At 38.7% G+C, this 19,072-nt stretch overlaps 1 protein-coding gene across 1 annotated transcript in view; it reads right to left on the bottom strand.

Annotated features, from left to right (window-relative positions):
* Positions 1 to 318: 318 nt before the first annotated feature.
* The window catches only part of LOC124555652, a 51,180-nt gene continuing 32,426 nt past the window's right edge, over positions 319 to 19,072 (bottom strand). Inside the window, exon 5 of the mRNA XM_047129637.1 lies at positions 319 to 1,330. Within this exon, the coding sequence (XP_046985593.1) occupies positions 1,218 to 1,330 (113 nt within the window). The 3' untranslated portion in view covers positions 319 to 1,217. The remainder of the gene's footprint in view (positions 1,331 to 19,072) is intronic.

Here is a 19,072-nt window from a genome sequence, read left to right on the forward strand (position 1 = left end):
GACGTAGCAACACCTGAAGCCCGTGCACATACGCTACTGTTCTGTCATACGCCGTACATCGAGTGTGAGCATGAGTCTATTACTCAATATGCGGGACATCACAGTTGATGAAAGAATTGAGCGAAAACATTGCAGTTGTTTTATGTTCTACGTGATGTAAATGATCTACATTGTGTAAACATTCAGATGATTAGTACTCTGTCAGATAGACTGACGAGCGTGACAAAATACACAAATAAAATATTTGGCGATCCAGTGTCTTATTCCAAAAAATTTGTTTGTAAATGTGATTAACGGCAATTATATGTAACAACTGTGTACTACTTCATAAATTATTTTATTTTTTCTTAAAACATTTACACAAAACCTTCACATAACAGTCAGCACCGCCACTCCCAGCTATGACTTTAGTCATTTTTACAGATTTCGTAAAAAACACACGTCACATCAACACTATTTCCCTACGTACTACAATTTGGTAAAAAATTAATACTGCAACAAAATGAACAAAGCACTTGACAATATAATTATCTTTTTACGTCATCCCTCGCTGTTGTCCTCGACACTCTTTGGTACACTGGTATTGCCACAACATTAAAAAATAGTAAACATTTTCACATTTATGTTGATTAAAAATTAACGGATATCACTTACAATTATGCATCGACGTAAAAATTTTCAATTTTTAACTCCTTACAATTGCATGTCCGAAAGCCAGGTGCATTTAAAAAATTTCAGAAGTAGTTATGAGTATTCACAGACTCATACACTTTCAAAACCGGAGAGACGTGTGCTGCAATTCTGGCTGAACCTTAGTATCAATTCTGAAGTTTTACCAGTTATTCATACGATAAACAGTTAGCTCATTATACTGAAAACGGACCGTTCTCGTAACAAACATTTCCAAAGCTCTTGCATCTTACAGATTTCCAAATCAACGTCATAAATCAGCAAATATTTAAGGTAAATTTTCATAGTGAAATATTTCTGTATCCTATCGTTTGATTGTCTTTATTCGAGGAACGATAAGAAATTGTCAAGAGCTATGTCCTCACATAATGTTATTCTTGAACACTGGGAGTTTCAGCTGTGAAGGTCCACAATAATTATTATGTTCTCAGTAGTGAAGGAAGAGCATTCCTTATCAAACAAGCAGATTTCATTCTTTCCGGAGTTAAACGACATCTGAGTGGCCAAGCAGTGACATATTTGGTCATCTATCGTGAGTTATCAACTTCCCTCGTGTTTCCTGCATCGAAATCGTTCCACGGCCATAGGTCTGGATTCTCTTCAACATCACGGGCAACATCACTCCACATCACAGGCTGGCCTGTAACATTAAATGATTAAGTCAGTTCTTAACTATTCAGCTCTCAGTAACACAGATATTACTATAAACTATCTGCCTACAGCGAAAGAATAGCTCTCCTAAGCAAATACTAGAAAATATGGAACTGGTGCATAAGTATAACGGCATCTTACAAAACTGGATTTATTTCTACATGGATTGTGATATAGTTCAAAACTGCAGTTTAGAAAATAAAAATAATGGGGTATTTTTGTTTTTTGTTGTTCTTGTGTGCTTAGTAACGGAAATCCGAAATCAGTATTCCTCGAGCAGGAGAACTAGAAAATATATTGTTCAAGAAGTAGCCCAAAACGCCAATATCTTTAAAGCTGAAGCAATATGATGAGTTTTATAAGATACAGAAAACGAGGGAAGCATGAAGAAAACATTTCAGCGAACATTTCTAAGTCTGACGTAAATAGAAACATGTAGGGAAGAAGGAAGAAAGAAAGAAAGAAATTTTAGAGTGTAATAATCCGACGATATTGATGTTACCAGATACGAAGCACAAAGTCGGAGGGGTGGGAAACAGATTCAGTCTTCATCTTCTTGGAGGAACCATAACGGCGTTCGTTCGAAATGATTTAGAGGAGCTAAAGGGCATACAGATGTTAATGACAGGAAAAGAAATTGTATATCTCTTCTCCTGAATATGTGTAATGTCTTAACAGGGCCGAAGTGGCCGTGCGGTTAAAGGCGCTGCAGTCTGGAACCGCAAGACCGCTACGGTCGCAGGTTCGAACCCCGCCTCGGGCATGGATGTTTGTGATGTCCTTAGGTTAGTTAGGTTTAACTAGTTCTAAGTTCTAGGGGACTAATGACCTCAGCAGTTGAGTCCCATAGTGCTCAGAGCCATTTTTTTGTCTTAACCGCTGAGTTGCACGTTTTTTCATGGAGTAAGGAAAGGGTGGAGCAGGAGGAAGTCCTGTTCTTCCAAATTAACAGGCTAGGACACGCAGGATAAGGATATCTACCAAAATTAAAGTCCTGAGCTTTGGCGAGGAAGTTTGCAGCATGCCACGCAGATAACTCTGTGAATAGCCTTCAGAGCCTTCAGCCATCAGGTTAATAAGCCACTGTTGCAAAATAACTGGTTGCAAAAGATTGGAAAAACTGGTAGACGCCGATCTCAGGGAAGAACAGTTTCTGTTCCTGCGAAATACAGGCCATACTGACACTATGACTTACATTAGAAGATTGGATAAAAGACGGACCTACATTTATAGTATTCGCAGAAATAATAAAAGCTTTTGACAGTGCTGATTCTAATACATTCTTTGAAATTCTAAAGCTAGCAGGAATAAAAGTAGAGAATGAACGGTTATCTACAAATTTTACAGAAACTAGACTATAGTTACGAGTCGAGGGACATGAAAGGGAGCTAACAGTTCAGAAAGGAGTAAGACAGAGCTCTACACTATCCCCATGTTATTCAGGCAGCACACTGAGCAGGCAATAAAAGGATGGTTAAGTGGAACTGGGAATGTCTTGAAAAGGGATTATAAGACGAACGTCAGAAAAACTAAAACAGCTGAGTGTAGGACTTAGATTAGGAAATGAGACACTAAAAGTAGTAGTAGATAAGTTTTACTACTTGGGCAACAAAATAACTTACGATGAGTGAAGTAGAACGAACATAAAACGCAGACTGTCAATAGAATGGGAAGTGTTTCTGGAAAAGAGAAGTATTTTAAAATCTAATATAATATTCTTACGTTTTCTGAAAGTGCTTGGAGTGAAGCCTTCTACGGAAATGAAAAGTGGAAGACAAGAAGGAAAAGATTCTGAAATGTAGCGCTACAGAAGGATGCTGAAGATTACATGAGATTACTAGATAGGAGGCGCTGAATAGAAATGAGGAGAAAATAAGTTTTGGGCAGATTTTGCGCAAAACAAGTGATCAGTTTATTGGATGTACCCTGAAGCACGGAGGAATAATTAATTTACTAATGAAGAGAAGTAGGGCGGGAGGGGGAGGTAAAAGCTAAACAGGGTCACCAAGGCTTGGCTCAGTAACAAGGATCAATTGGATGTATGTTGTAGTTATGCAGAGATGAAGATAATTGCGCAATATAGACTAGCGTAGGGAGGTACATCGAATCAGGCTTCCAGCTGAAGGCCACAACAACAACAACAACGATGGAATGTGGCACATTACGAAATTTTGTTAGACGAGCTGGCTATTTTGTGGAAAAGTCATCAACTTTCCTGTTGGGAGCCAGCCAACATTAGCATCATAGCAGATAGTACTGAATGGTAAAACAAAAATACCCCTTAGAGTTACCGTATTTAATTTTGTCTTGTAACTTCATAGGCTGAACTTTTATTGATATGACACTCTGATCTATGCCCGTCGACACTGCGCTTTTTATATAACTAGTTTAGCCCGGAAGGATAAATCAGTCTTCTGCAAAATCGATGACGCTAACATTTCAGTGGGTAGGAGGGGAACGAAGGAGTTTATGTATTTTATCAGCTTGTTAAAATTCCGGTCATACACATAATAAATGAATACACATACATCGAGTACGATGGGTGGAATTAAAATTACTTACCTGAATACGTTGATACTGAGTCCTCAAGAAATATCGTTTTTGTAGTTACCTTACAGCAAATCCATTACAATGATAACTATTACTGTAGTTTAGGTTTGTGAAGCTCAGGTACGTTTCTTTGTCATTTACTTTCCATGTAAGTTTATTTTTGGTTGTTCCTTTGCCTGTTCCGATTATTTTGTAATTAGAGTTTTTACTTTCAACAACAGTAGTTACCTACGTATTCAGAAAAAGAAGCTCTAGAACTGGAGCGCAGATACGTCCACTTTTTAAATAATAGATATAGCAGCTTCCATCGAATTTTTATAATTTCTGTCAGTCAGTTTCTAAGCAATAAATGTCACCTACCGTACCTTTTCGGCATCTTTCAATTGTAATTTGTGTTTAGTAAAAAGATTTATTCCTTGTTTTTTGAAAAGCGTTCTCGTCATTCATGTTTAATACTGTGACGTATTAAGTAAAATGGAATGTATGACGTCAGGAATTGTTGTCAGAAGTTGACCAAAATTGGTGTCCAAGATCAAAGGAAGGGCATAACAGTTCACAGAAAATACAGTACTGTAAAAGGGAAATTTATATGCAGCTTTTAGAGGAGACTTAGCACGTCAACGATTTATCACTTAGAAATTCATTAATGGCTGGTTAGGCTACCTATTTTAAACACACAGCTGCATGATGTTTTATAAACATATGGACATTTCTTGGAATGCCCGACAACAATATTGCGAACGTCTGACTTTCACAGAATGCCCTATAGTCACATTTAGTTTGGAATTTCTCCAGCAGATGTAGTACAATGTCTTTGAAAGCACATGTCCACTATTACTTTCCTGTTTTTTAACGAGAGATCTGCGATGTTCCTCAAAATCTAGACGAATTATACGGTACTTTTGTAACCAATATGTGGCCATAGCATATGCCACACATATGTAAGAGACCGAGACATGAAATCATAAGGCATTTTACGTAGAGAACAATTTAACGGACACACAAAACATATCCCATGACTAATTATATTAAGTTACCAAAAAATTAACATATCATTTCGTCGGGTTGCGTAAAGCAATTTTTCTGTTACTGGCGCTCACACTAAAGTAAGCAAATATTTGTGGTAAATAATAACTTGGAACTGGATGCAGTTTCTAACACCAACACGGAAAATCAAATAGTCAAAAGTCAATTATCTGACAGCAAAAATGATGTACAGGTACATGTACAGGGCAGATATGCGAACGATGCAAATTTATTGAATACATATTTGGGAACTGGCACAGCATGAAACCGAGTGTGCGTATAACATGTTAACAGTCATCAGATAAATACACAACAACATCATATTCAGCTACCAGTCCTCAAGTCACATATAGTGAAAATATTATAGTGCAGCAGTAAGGGGAAGTATGTAGTTTACAGCAGAAAACACGTAAACGTAGCACCCTGGTAATGTTCGCTCTGAAGGTGTTGCCGTGCTTCTGAGTGCCTACTGCTTCTGTTAATAAAGGGCAAAATATGTAGCAAATACTTTTATCATCATATTTTATTGCACCTATACGTAATTATCCAATTACCAAGTCCTCAACACTTAGCAGAATCGTCAGCAGAACACAGACTGACAGAATGAAGAACTTAACATTCACACTAGCTCGTAGTCAGCTGGTAAGTACACGAAGAACGACATCATTTGAATAAATATAACATCTAGCACAATAAATCAAGTAGTTTCTCAACATACATGAACTTTAAACATAAGTACCTCTAAAAGAGGAATCAGAGTGCCAAGTGTAGGACCTACATGCGGTTGCTTTAGCTACGTTGGTAGCCGCACAATGGCGAAAATGTTACTGATATCAACAAATTCATGCCACGTCATGACTGATTTGTATATCAGTCTCCAGCATATAATAGCGTATTTGATTTATGATCCTGGATTTTTGGATTTCCTAGTCATTCTGACATTTTTTTCTCTGGTGTTGCAAGGGGAACGATGTATCAACGACGAATCCGAGGAGACAATGTCAGTGAGTGTATTTCTACCTACATCGCCAGAATGATCGACAGAAACGGTAGTGTAAACCGAAATCACTCAATAAATAAGATATCCGAACAGACTTAAAAAGTCAGTGGCTGGAAAGGTCAGCGCAACTGCCTACAACATCGGAAGCACTCACATTTTGCGCCATTGTGTGAAAAGATACTATATAACACACCAAGAATTCCTTGAAGTTCGGTGAAAGCCAGGTTTAGAAAACGTAAGAAATCTACAGGCTCGTAAAGATTTTTAAACAGACCGGACTGCGCGCGAGATATCTAGCAAAGATTATATAACTAACCTCAATGGCATCGGTTCTCGCCACAGCGAGGAATTACCACGATCGTGTTTTCAGTGAAGGAAGAGAGATTCTGAGGGACGACAACAAATTCGTAAGGTGAAGGATTCAAGATAAACGCAGATTATGCTTCTCATTCAAGGGAAAAGTCGTGTGTAAACCGTGCCGATGGAACCGCCCGCAGAATATTAGTATCCGTGTAATGCAACATACAACCTGCGGCTGCAGGCTCGATAGCAATACACCACCACCACTGCAAGGGGGTATTTCTTTGAGGTTACTAGTGACATGTTCAACTGTCATTTGAACAACTGAGAGACACACCAACGAAAGAAATAACATATAATCGCAACGGAAACCTGGACAGTTTCATTCATATTCGTTATCATTGTGATTCTTTTAGTCCAGGGAGCAATGTCTTACGAAGTTCAGCTAACTATATGATTATTGTGTGGAGTCTTGTGGTACAACGTAAGTTTCACCCTTCAGACGAATACTCTTAATTTCATAAATTAATGGAGAATCCGAACATAAACTTTGTCATCCTTTACATACACTGATTTTGTTAGGAATGGAAACAACTGCAGATATACAGAATTTTATATTTTCAGAAAGTCTTAGATCCGTTAGAGCGCTGTAGAATGACAAGAGAAATACATTACACACCCCAATTGCGAACTTTTTCCACGTTGTAACAATTACGCGTAGTGAAAACATGAACAGTATAGAGATACTACTTTTTTCCTTCAGTAAATTGTGGCAGTGGGCAAGTGGGAAGATTCGATACCTGATCAGTCTTATAGTCTCTTTTTTCCGCCATTATATATATATATATATATATATATATATATATATATATATGTGTGTGTGTGTGTGTGTGTGTGTGTGTGTGTGTGTGTGTGGTTGGTTGAGCTGAGGCATGAGTGTGCAAGTAGGTGAATGCCTTGTAGAGCACTGGTCTGTTCCCAGACAAACCTCAGTCAATGGTGTAAAAAGAAAATTAAGTTGCAGAGGGCAACATACATTCTGAAGCGAAGTCTGACACTACTAGTAAGAATTATCATGTTCGTAAGCTATCTTCGCTGCATGTAACCAAATACCTGACATAAGTTTATGCTGTGGTGTATGTGCCTAAAAATCTACTTCACTGTGACTATCCATTACATACATCATGTTCAAGACACAATACTTCTCACATATTTGAACACGACAGTAAAGATCAGTACTTTTCTGCACATAAAACATTAGTGACAGAAAAAAAAGGTAAGCAAAGAAACGATTCTAATGAAACTACGCTAAATGTCCCATGAATTTCCGAAAAATAACGGGACAATTCACAACATCAGGCACATTTTATTATGTGTAGAAATGATAACGGTCAATGGCTAATGTTAAAAATTGTCCTAGAATAATAATTAATTAAATGCTCATTCCTAAATGGGGATGCATATGCTGAAAATTTAGTTAGCACCAGTATAGTAGAACGATGATCATGTGGTCTGTGCCAGTTTAGAAAACGGTCGGCCGTGGCGTGCAAAACCTCACGCAAACACGCTGTGGCTGCATGCGTGTATCCTGAAGGGCGGCGTGTCTCACCACTACTTGCTTCTTCTCGGAAATACTGCGTACGGCGCGACATTTTATTTAGCATTGCGGTGAGGCATTTTCCGGCTGGCACGGCATTCTTCAGTTCGGCACAGTCGTGGTGTTGGTACCGTTTACCCTTCCCTGTTTCTTCATACAGGGTGACAATTATTGAACTACATGAAAAGAAATGTAAATTAATTACGAACTACGGCGTGCACACACTCTATTCGACATATGACCGTCACTACACATATTCGGATTTATGTTATAACATGTCCGATACGCCTGCCATCATTGGCGATGGCGTGGCTCAGACGAGTAGCGAAATTCTGCAAGACCCGCTGTAGTGACGGAACATCGATACTGTCGATGACCCCCTGAATGGCTGTTTCCAGCTTAGCAATGATTTTGGGGTTATTGCTGCACACCTCGTCCTTGCTATAGCCCCACAAAAAGGAGCCGCATGTGTTCAGAATCCGGAAAATATGGTGGCCAAGCGAGGCCCATGCCAATGCGGTCCCCAAAGCGTTCCTCCAGGACATCAAACACTATCCTGTTTCGATGGGGTAGAGCTCCGTCTTGCATAAACCGCATCTTGTCGAAGCCAGGGTCACTTTAGATAATAGGGATGAAATTATCTTCCAAAAGCTTCACGTACCTTTCGGTAGTCACAGTCCCATCAAGGAATACCGCACCGATTATTCCGTGACTGGACGTTGCAGACCACACAGTCACTCGTTGAGGGTGAAGAGACTTCTCTAACGCAAAATGCAGATTCTCAGTCCCCAAATGCGCCGATTTTGCTTATTGACGACCCCGTCCAAATGAAAGGTGCTTCGTCACTAAACCCATCATACGCATACTAATTCCCATTATGCCACCTGGCCAACCGTGCAGTTTGAACGTGCTAAGGCAAACCGTTCAGTAGTTATGACGATTATATTTCACATAGTTCAATAATTGTCACCCTGTAACATAATGGAAGATAAGTCCAGTGGCTGTTTGCACAAAAAGAGGCAGCCCAATGGGCTATCCCCTCAAGCCTTTATAAATGAAGGGAATGACAGAATAGAAGAGTGAGACGTCCCAATATCTATCATGCAGTCGCTTAATCGACAGGTACCGCAAATTTGCAATGTAGCGACATTACAGCACCACAGAAACGAATTTATAGATTTATTTGACGATGAAGAAGCAAAAATTACAACGGCTAATAGACAGGATTCATTGATCTGTGCATCAAGAAGCAACTTGCGCTAAACTTGCAAGCATGAAGCAGTTGATGAATTTGTTGATACGAATAGTAAATTTTCTGAAGTCGCACGCAGTATTACTGTCAGTTGCAACAGTTTTAGATGGAATTGAAGGAAGAGTGTACAGACTTTATATATTACTGCAAAGTACATTGTTTAAGTCGAGGGGTATGCCTGAAACGATTTTTCGCTTTAAAACCAGCTATTGTTAAATTTGTGAAGGTAAAAGGAAAGCAGGAGCGAACATTAGAACTTCCAGAATGGATTGCAGATCTCGCATTCATTTTAAGTGGACTTGACTGTTGATTCCCGACAGTCAGACATTCTAAGGGGAGAAACAACTAATTTCTGGTTTGATGGGGATTCATTTGAAAAGAAAATTACATTGTGGAAGTGACAAATTCTCTATGCTCACTGGCATTAAAGACAACACCGTTTGAAGAATTCATTGTGACCTTGGAAGTATTAGAAGGATAGCTTTCTAAACGTTTTGAGGACACTGCCAGTCTTACATCTGTGTCTGAGGTGTATTCGAGATTTTCTATTGCAGCTGAAAGTGCCCCTGTTCATATGCAGATGGAACTGATTGATCTGCAGTGCAAATTCCCATTTAAAAGATAAATTCTTCTATGTTAAAACAGTCTATTAGGTCTAAGTTGCAAATGTGATAAAATAATGCGATAAACATATGTGTGTGAAGGCTTTTTCCGATTGTAAGACAAAGTAAATCACGATTGCATAGCAACCGGAGTGCGAAAATCTGTAAAATTGTCTGCATCTCTCCATATGCCGACAGTTTTTACCAGATAAAAATTATATCATGTCTTCAGCGCACAAAAAATAATTAAATAATAGTGAAAATTAGATTTCTTTGTGATCTATGTTGTTGCGAAATATGAAATGTGAAATCAATTCTTATGCCGTGCGAATGCACGTAAATGCGGCGCGTTCGCACGTTCCTTCTTTCCCCCTCCTCACGCTCAGACAGCGTGGGTGGGGGTGGGAGAAGTGTGCACCCAAGTGAGAGAGCCATCCATGCGTGCACGAGCACTACTCGCATGTCGAATTCTTGGCCGTCTCTGGCCTGGAATAAGTATTAGAAAAGTTTTAGGAAATATCTCAATTATACGAAATCTAATTGTCAGAAGATGTAGTTACGATACATAGGTATTAGACGTATAGAGGTCCCTCGTAATTGGACACATTTAAGAAGGCTATTTTAAGATCGCAAATTAGTAGTGTCGCCAGCCATTTACGAGATCGGAATCATTTCTTGGAAATTAAAACTTATTTTATAGGCTTTTATAATGGGAATGCAGAGCTAGTATAGTCAATACTAAAAAGTAGTGAACAGTCGCAGATAAAGTCGCATGACGACCTAAGGACCCTATTTTCACCTCTCGTCTTCTTTGCCTAGAGATTAACACAATTTTTAAAGAACCCTGTTCTATGGAAGAAACACGTGCCTATTTGCGTCAACTTGGCGTAAATCATTCCGTACTGAAAATCACATTTTGCAAGTGGAGCATCGTCTGAAGGGGACACAGCGATTTTTCTAATCAATCTTCAGATAAACCGTCAAAGACGGTGTATTATCTGAGTTATTCGTCTAATTTCGCTGATTACATGCAATCAGCCTCAGCTAGACACTGCCCTGGTGACGATACGTTAGAGATGTACGGCGCCGCTCGGCATCATCAACAGAGGCCCTTTGTTCCGAGGATGGTGCCAAGAAGTTCTTTAAATCTCTAATGTGTTGCCATTACAACAATGCTCCCATATAATCAAGTGAATAAGATAATACGCGCATTGTGGCGGTTTATCTGTAGACAAACATCAGGTTGTGTGTTATAAAATATCAGACTTCCTAAACATCGTCGGATGCTCCCAATGCATCTTAAAATTACTACTGCACATTGGCCATGGGTCAGTTGTGCTAGAGTCGGCGCGACATGGATGTCAGGCTCATACACACGTCATTTTTCTTGGTAGTTAAAAATCTGTGGTTACGCTAGAGTAAACGAATAAATCATACATGAATGCTTTAAAAAATTCGATCCTGTCATATGGCTCTATACACTGGATGACCTACATATAAATTAGCAGTCATTGGCAACGATGCATCACGAATATTTGTAAACCATGACCCTCATCGAACTGTAATGGATACAGCAATTACGCATTACAGGGAAAGTGAAAAAAATTATGAATCACAGTAAGTGGATTCGCCACGAATCACTGGCCAAGATCGTTCTCTGCTTTACAGCAAATAAATATTTCATTCTTACGCGCAATAGTAACAGGTAACGAAAAAGAAGTATTTACTAAGTGGAGCGTCCACTGCTTCGTTTGATTGTTAGATGTTGATGAAGCTCCAAAGACACGCAGAAACTACACAAATAAACGATGTTTAGTGGTTTTGTATCACTATCAGCAACGCTAAGCTACTGACGAAATTATGGATTATTTTTGAGCGAAATCAATAAAGAGTTAAGATACAGTGCTTCGCTTAAACGAAGCTATAATTGCAAGAATAAACTAAAGTTCTCTCGAAGGTCAATGTTGATTTGAGCACCACAGGGCCTTATAAGATATGGTCCTATTGGAGATGATATTCCCCTGCCTCCCTCCGACTTTTGATCAGATTTACCCAACCAGTTATTAGAAGACCTGCAGTGTAACGTAGACTCTGAACCACAGTCCAGTTTGACAGTCTTAACATACTGACGGAGGTGAAGGAACCGCCAACTGACAGAAAAAATTCTGGTATAAACGGAGGGTTGATCTCCCTACTTTCGAAGCTGCAGACTGGCACTTACTTAGCTAAGAAACGAGCCATCATTAGTTGCAAAAATAACAATGCAAAATTTACGTAGCTGGCGCAAAGTGCCGCACCGGAGGAAAGTGCGACGGTAAGAACTGTAGGCGGAGGTGACTCCAATAAGCAATTTTAAAAGGATGTATTGTACAATAGTTATCCATATACGAAAACTAGCGTGTACAGCTGCAGCGAACCAATCTTCGGACTGAAAACCACAATAACTTTGTATCATAAATTCTTTAAGGAATTTCAGGAGTCCAAAGCATTATTTTTCCGGCTCCTTCCTTTCCATGTCCATGATTGCGAAGTCGATTAAATATGGTGATACACCCTCTGGCTGTAAAAGAAACTATTATAAATGGAATATGGCCCACGGGGGCATGGGGATTGTCGTTGTATGTAATACCTTTCATTCCATAAAGCTTCAACTTTTCTACGAAAATACCGTAATTTACACAGAAAAATGGTGGGGATAGGTAACAGAAGATACCTATGAAAGTCTACATATGAAGGTCTGACAATGAATCCTTCTCGAACGAAAACTGCGGTTTAGTAGATAAATTATTTGTGCTTAAATGTCACACTACTTTCACCGGTCGAAAACGTTGTAAAGAGGCAGATGTTTATACATTTAATGAATGGCAACGAAAAATGCTTTCAATTTGCGTAGTCACGACATACAAACTCACAAAGGGTCCGCGCTCACTCGTCGTCGCCGATTTGTTCCAAATTTCTGGTATACGCAATACCTGCTCATAAATGAACGGTACAGAAGTTGGAGTTCCAGATAGCCAAGTTTTCAGAAAAATTAGCACTTTTGTCGCGGATCGTACGAGGCACGAGCCATTTATATTATCTTAGCTTCCCGGCAGCCGTTGGTACAACGGAAAGAGTACAGAACAGTAATCTCAGGGACGTGAGGTCGTGGTTTTTTTGTGTTTTCAATTTTTACGTTTCTTATCATGCAAATAAGCCGTAATAATGATCAATATATCATATTGATTAATATTTTCTTAGAGGCAAAGGAAAATTTGATCGAGGTCTCAAATATCGTCATTACTTCATCAAAACCTGGGGAACTTACAACAGTCTTACACAACAATTTTTTGACTGATGTGATGAATCCCTACGTGCGGAAAACGAATTAATTCTGTTAATTGACCCATGGAGAGGATAAAAAAATCTACAATCATACGAAGAAATTTTTCAAGATGAATAAGCATTGCCATCATGCAGTTTTAAAGTGCTTCTCCCAAATGCACTCCGCTAGTGCAATCCAACAATGTCTGTTTTTATCGTCAGGTAAAGAATTTGATCAAAAGTCTTCAAAGCTGCTCTTATCTTATAGAGAGAGAAGAAGAAATCAAATCACGAGAAGACTGCCTCAAAATACATTCCACTGTACGTCACTAGTTATCCTCACTAATAGCTGGCGAAATAATGCGTTATGCCTGATTTGCTGCCAAACTGTGGGATGAGAGAGAACATTATGAATGTAAATTAAGTTGTTTTTATATAGAAATTCTAAGACACCACGTAATTGTAGAAATGCGACATTTATAATGTGTGCGAGATGCCAAGAAAATTACTGCTTCCCCTGTTTTTACAATGAATATCATCCCAGCGCGTGCAAATCATCAACTTTAAAATAATAAAAGTATCAAATTTTATATACGAAACTTTCGTGTACGTCTTACGATCGCTTCCTGGAAATTTATTTGCTCTCTAAGTTTCCTTTGCCTTTTCTTTTCATGAAAATATTAATAAATAAAATATACAGAGCATTCCGGTTTATTTGTAGTGTAACGTACAAACTAAAAATGGAAATGGATCCACATAGAGACTCAACCCAGCGACCCTCGGATTACTGTCCTGTGCTCTCGCCGTTGCCGGTAACTACGGTAACTTAAGTGGCTCATTCCCCTCGCGATACGCCCCGTAAACGCTGTTTTCTAAACGCTTTGCCATCTGGATTTCCCACTTTTGCCACTTCTCTATCGGTCCAAGCCCTGCATAGCACACAAATTCTCATTTTAGCATTTTTTCATATAGTTCGAATTATGTTACCACCGTTATTATTTTCTGTTAAGTTGTGAATATTTATAGAGATTTTAAGAACTTCTCTTAACATATTGCAACGATTTTCGTAAAACAGGACTAATGTTGTATCTTCTCTTGTTCTGGCGATTACTTTAATTTTTCTTATCCGTTTAGAAGATATTTCAATACCATCAATTACACATGGTTGCTTTTATGTGAAAGTTCTGGACTAGTTCTTCTTGAAAATTAGTTTCAATTATTGATACTAATATTTAAAAAAAACACACATCGCATTTCACTTTAATATCTCGCCCCCTGTGTACCTTATCACATTCTACCTCTAGTAGTTCATTTTCAATACAATGTATTTTTGTATCTTTAATAAACGGCTTGTTACGGAGTTGCATCTGAGCTGTATGTCTTTACATTGTTCATTTTACTGGTATTATGTTATTCAGAAAGTGCAATAGCAAGCACTGAATATTAATTTTTTTCGACATCTGTGTTATGTACGAAAATGTTATCAGTTAGAGTCCTGCTATCTTGTTGTACATAAAATGGAAAAGCCATGTAGCAGCAAAATAATATCTCGAACTCATTTTGTTCTCCCATAATCCTTTAAGAAATTTACATCGAAATATTGATAAACCGACCACTGCTTCATCCTGCTTGACAGGCAGATCAAAATAAACCCGGATTTTTTTATAGGCAGAAGGTTTCCCTGCAGTGAGATGTGCGCTAATAACATTTACAAGGGTTGTATTCTTTAGTCACAACTGACACGCATATGGCTCCAGTTTTTTTCTTTCTTTTAAGAAAAACGACTTTTACGTTATCTTCAATTTTTAAATGTGTGACAACCCCTTCTTCCTTATATTGACTCTGTATGGAGATGATACTAACCAGTAACAACTTACATTTTACTTCACTGTCCCCGTTGTTGCATGATGTTCAGAAGGTACGCGTCATCTACAGTAAGGTTTTACCTTTTCCTTTCCTTACATTTTACACTCATCTACAACCATATACTGCCTTTAATTTCGCCGTTTCAGCATGCTAGGAGGAAAGCACACTCAACACTGTTCCCTAATACTGGCGATTACTTCGTTGCTACTTGGGACGTGTAAGTTGCATAGGACACTGTTCTCGGCCAAAGGTGCAGAGAATTGAAGACATGCGCGGAAAAACGGACTGACCCTCAAATGTAAAAGCTTAGAGATAGGTGTTACCATCTGTTGCTGGGTACGGAAACTATCAGCATTGACATTGATCTCACCCCTAAGTGATATATGCAGCAACAGATGCCAACACTTACCTCTAAGCTCTTACATTTGAAGGATAGCCCGTTTTTCCGCACATGTCTTTGACGTCACAAATTAACACTGAATCTATGTATCTATCCTCAAACCCGTAAGGCACTACTAGAGCGATCTAATTGTAACACCACAGTTCCATAGCTCTACTGACATAATTTTTTTTTCTGTTCTACCTTCTGTTATTGTAAATATTATTTGATCGTATTGATAGCACAAGAGTGTTCGCTTTTTCCTTTGTAAAACCTTTGATTCATGGTTTGATTCTATGCAATGTAGTGTATCTATCATTTAAATTCTTTTTCTCATTTGGAAGGAACAAAACTTAATGTATATAATTGTAATTTTGTTTAAATAATTTTTCATAGAAATACCAATATGTGCAAATGACATGTTTTGTTTAAAGTAACTACTTGCTGTTATGTAAAGACTGATCCTCACTAAGGGCTTTTAGTCATTTTGTATGTAAAAGGTGGTGTGGTTCCCCTCCGGAACGGAACTTAGTAGCGCGTGCAAATTGTGGTTGGCATTGGTAGAAGAGGTGGATTAAGAGTCAGTCGGGGACGAGCTACCAAACTATCAACTGCTCATGCAAAAGTTGTGTATTGTGCTGGTGCCGAGAGAAGCTTTTGGTGCCGATTTCCAAGGTGCTAATGCCTCGGATGGATGGATAAAGAGCTGGAACTATTCTGAAATTGGTATCTAGCCTATGACCAAGAACGAGCATTTCCACCCACCGACATGCACTCGCCACCACATTGCGCAATCACTGAAAAGGAACCAAGGAATTATAGATATGTAAAGTGAAGGATCAGATCATTGGATGTTTAGGAGTGCTCAAATATAAGGTAACTGAATATATGTACCTATCTTGATTTTTTTCCGTATCACACCACCTCTCAGGTTTCCCTCCGTTTGAACTACGATTACCAAGTGTCCTTGTTGTGGAAAAAATGAAAGCCTCAAAGCCAAACAGTTAATTAAATAATGTTGTTTGATATTTGGTAAGAAGGGAGTATTCAGATTTACTGTGGAGTTGGTAAAATTGTGGGAGGTAGTAAATGTAAGTTTGTGAAAGCCTCCCAGCGATTGAAACAGTCCAATTTAAAGTTTTGTGGACTTTCAAAGTTACCTATTTAATCATTGATTTGAAAGTAGAAGACTTTGGTAATAAAGACAGGCAATAAACCATCATGAGGATGGTTCCAAAAGTAAATATTACTAAAGTTTGGCACGAAATGTTTTTCTTAGTAAGCAATTTCCTGTTACTTTAAAATTTAAAAGTTCTTAAAACTGAGGCTTATAAAGTTTTGTTTAGTTAATGATCATAGTGCTGCCTGTCGTAAATTGTAAAAGGTGAGTCAGTTTCTTACAAATATGTCAATACTGTGTCTCACTGCATTTGTTGGAAGCTATATACTCATGTTTGCTAAGTGCTTGTCTCTTGTGTATTGAAAGTACATATTAATAATGTAACTGGACCCTCAGTTTGTCTATTGTGCTTATTCTAGGTAACAATTAACAGAAATACCACTATCTATGATAACAGTAGCTCCTTTTATTCAAAGGCCAGTAAGAAATAGTTTGGTAGTGAAATTTTTTTTTCCCATGTCAGATGGAAAATTAATTGGTAAAAGAAATACTGAACCTATGTCCATTTCATGATTCTACAGTGAATATTGATAGTAATATTATTGAGACCATTCAGTTTGACTAAGCCCTGAAGATAGTAGTGTGTATCGTTATCTGTTATATTAATGCAAATAGTTTGTTCTGCTCTACCTGTCAGCTCCAACCTTAACGTTAACATATGCAGGTGTCAGAGTTCATTGCACTCTCGTGTGGCAAAGTATAGGTTGTGTTTGTCCGTTAAAGTTACTCTTACCTACTTCCTTGTACAAGAATGTTAATCATTCTCATGTCTCATTAGGCTAGTGACCGTTATCTTTATTCTTTGAACAGTGTGGATAGGTAAAATATTGTTTATTACTGTTTAAATATGTACGTAATTCTGACTTTCACTTCTGATAAGCCACCTCCGTTAGGTAAATCGCGGTCAACACAACAAAAATCCTTTCAGAGGGTAACACTGCTTTGCTTCTTTATGCTGTAATTGCTTGAATAAAAATAATTTCATTATACGAACTGCTTCCAGCTTAGAGGTTATGGTATAACAGTAGTAGACGGAAGTGTTATATAATGATTTCGATTTTACGCATGCAGCCTCCGCTTCATTGTGTTTGTAGTAACAAAGACATTTCTAGCGATAAAAAAATAAATGTGCTTGAGCACAATCTGGTGAGATGTCAGAAGTGAACCTTAGCTCAGTGTACTTCACGTGGTCCCACTATTGATTTTTCTAATGAACTACCGCACTTCCTAATGGGCTCAACTGGGTAGAAGAACATTGTTCACATTCTCGATCATGGAAGTGTAGAATACCAGTTATAAGTATTAGATGATCACAATATCATACAGGGTGACAATTATGAGCTATATGAAGAAAAAAATAAGTTATGAAATTCAACATGTAAAGATTACTACAGATATTCGTATGTAAGTTTTGACATGTTCGATATGCTTGCCATCATTCGCGATGATGTGGCGCAAAGGAATAGGGAAATCATGCATGACCCGCTGTAGTGATGGAACATCGATGCTGTCGATGACCTCCTGAATGGCTGTTTCCAGCTTAGCTATGGTTTTGGGGTTATTGCTGCACACCTCGTCTTTTCTATAGCCCCACAAAAAGGAGTCGCATGTGTCCAGAATCCGTAAAATATGATGGCCAAGCGAGGCCCGTGCCAATGGCCTCTGGGTACCCCAGCGCCAGAATGAGGTCCCCAAAGTGCTCCTCCACGACATCAAACACTATCCTGCTTCGATGGGGTCGAGCTCTGTCGTGAATGAACCAAATCTTGTCGAAATCAGGGTCACTTCGGATAATGGGGATGAAATCGTCTTCCAAAACCTTCATGTACCGTTCGGTGGTCACCGTGCCATCAAGGAATATCGCACCGATTATTCCGTGACTGGACATTACACACCACACAGACACACGCTGAGAGTGAAGAGACTTCCCGATCCCGAAATGCGGATACTCAGTCCTCCAACTGCACCCATTTTGCTTTTTGGCAAACCCATCCAAATGAAAGTGGGCTTCGTCGCTAAACCAAAACATGAAATTCCCACCATGCCCCGCGCCCAAACGTGCAGTTTGCACGTCCTAACGCAAACTGTTCACAAATTATGACGAGTTTATTTCATATAGTTCAATAATTGTGACCCTGTAGCACCTGCGAGTGGGAACGTTTCGGTCGGCTTATGGTGAGCTTTTATCAAGAAATTTCACGATTATACGCTGAAGCATTTGGTAGTATATGTACAACTGTCTTGAAATCATTCACTGTACGACGCGTTTTCCTTAGTCACCACTGTACTTGTTTAGTGTAACGTCACCGCGTGCTTCCGATAACGCCCAGAGCAGGCGAAATGCAATAATATCGTGGTCAAGTAATACATTCTCACATAATGAAAAGAAAACGTAATTTGTTTGAGCAGTTTCTTTATGCTGAAAGACTACACAAACCATTCGGTGATAATCCACATTCAAATGAATGAAAATTAAGCAATTTGATGATACAGTGATTAAAGTTTGACGCTCGAATTCGGCCTCACAGACAGCTTTCGCGGAATTTTAAAAGCTCACTACCATTCTTCCACAAGATGCAGCGATGGATCAGACGCATAATAAACTGTGCATAAAATGATGAATCGCTAGGTGACTTGAAACTGGTCATGGTAAAATAAAGAACTGAATCATCACTA

Source organism: Schistocerca americana, chromosome X (assembly GCF_021461395.2).
Source record: "Schistocerca americana isolate TAMUIC-IGC-003095 chromosome X, iqSchAmer2.1, whole genome shotgun sequence".
Classification (NCBI taxonomy): domain Eukaryota; kingdom Metazoa; phylum Arthropoda; class Insecta; order Orthoptera; family Acrididae; genus Schistocerca; species Schistocerca americana.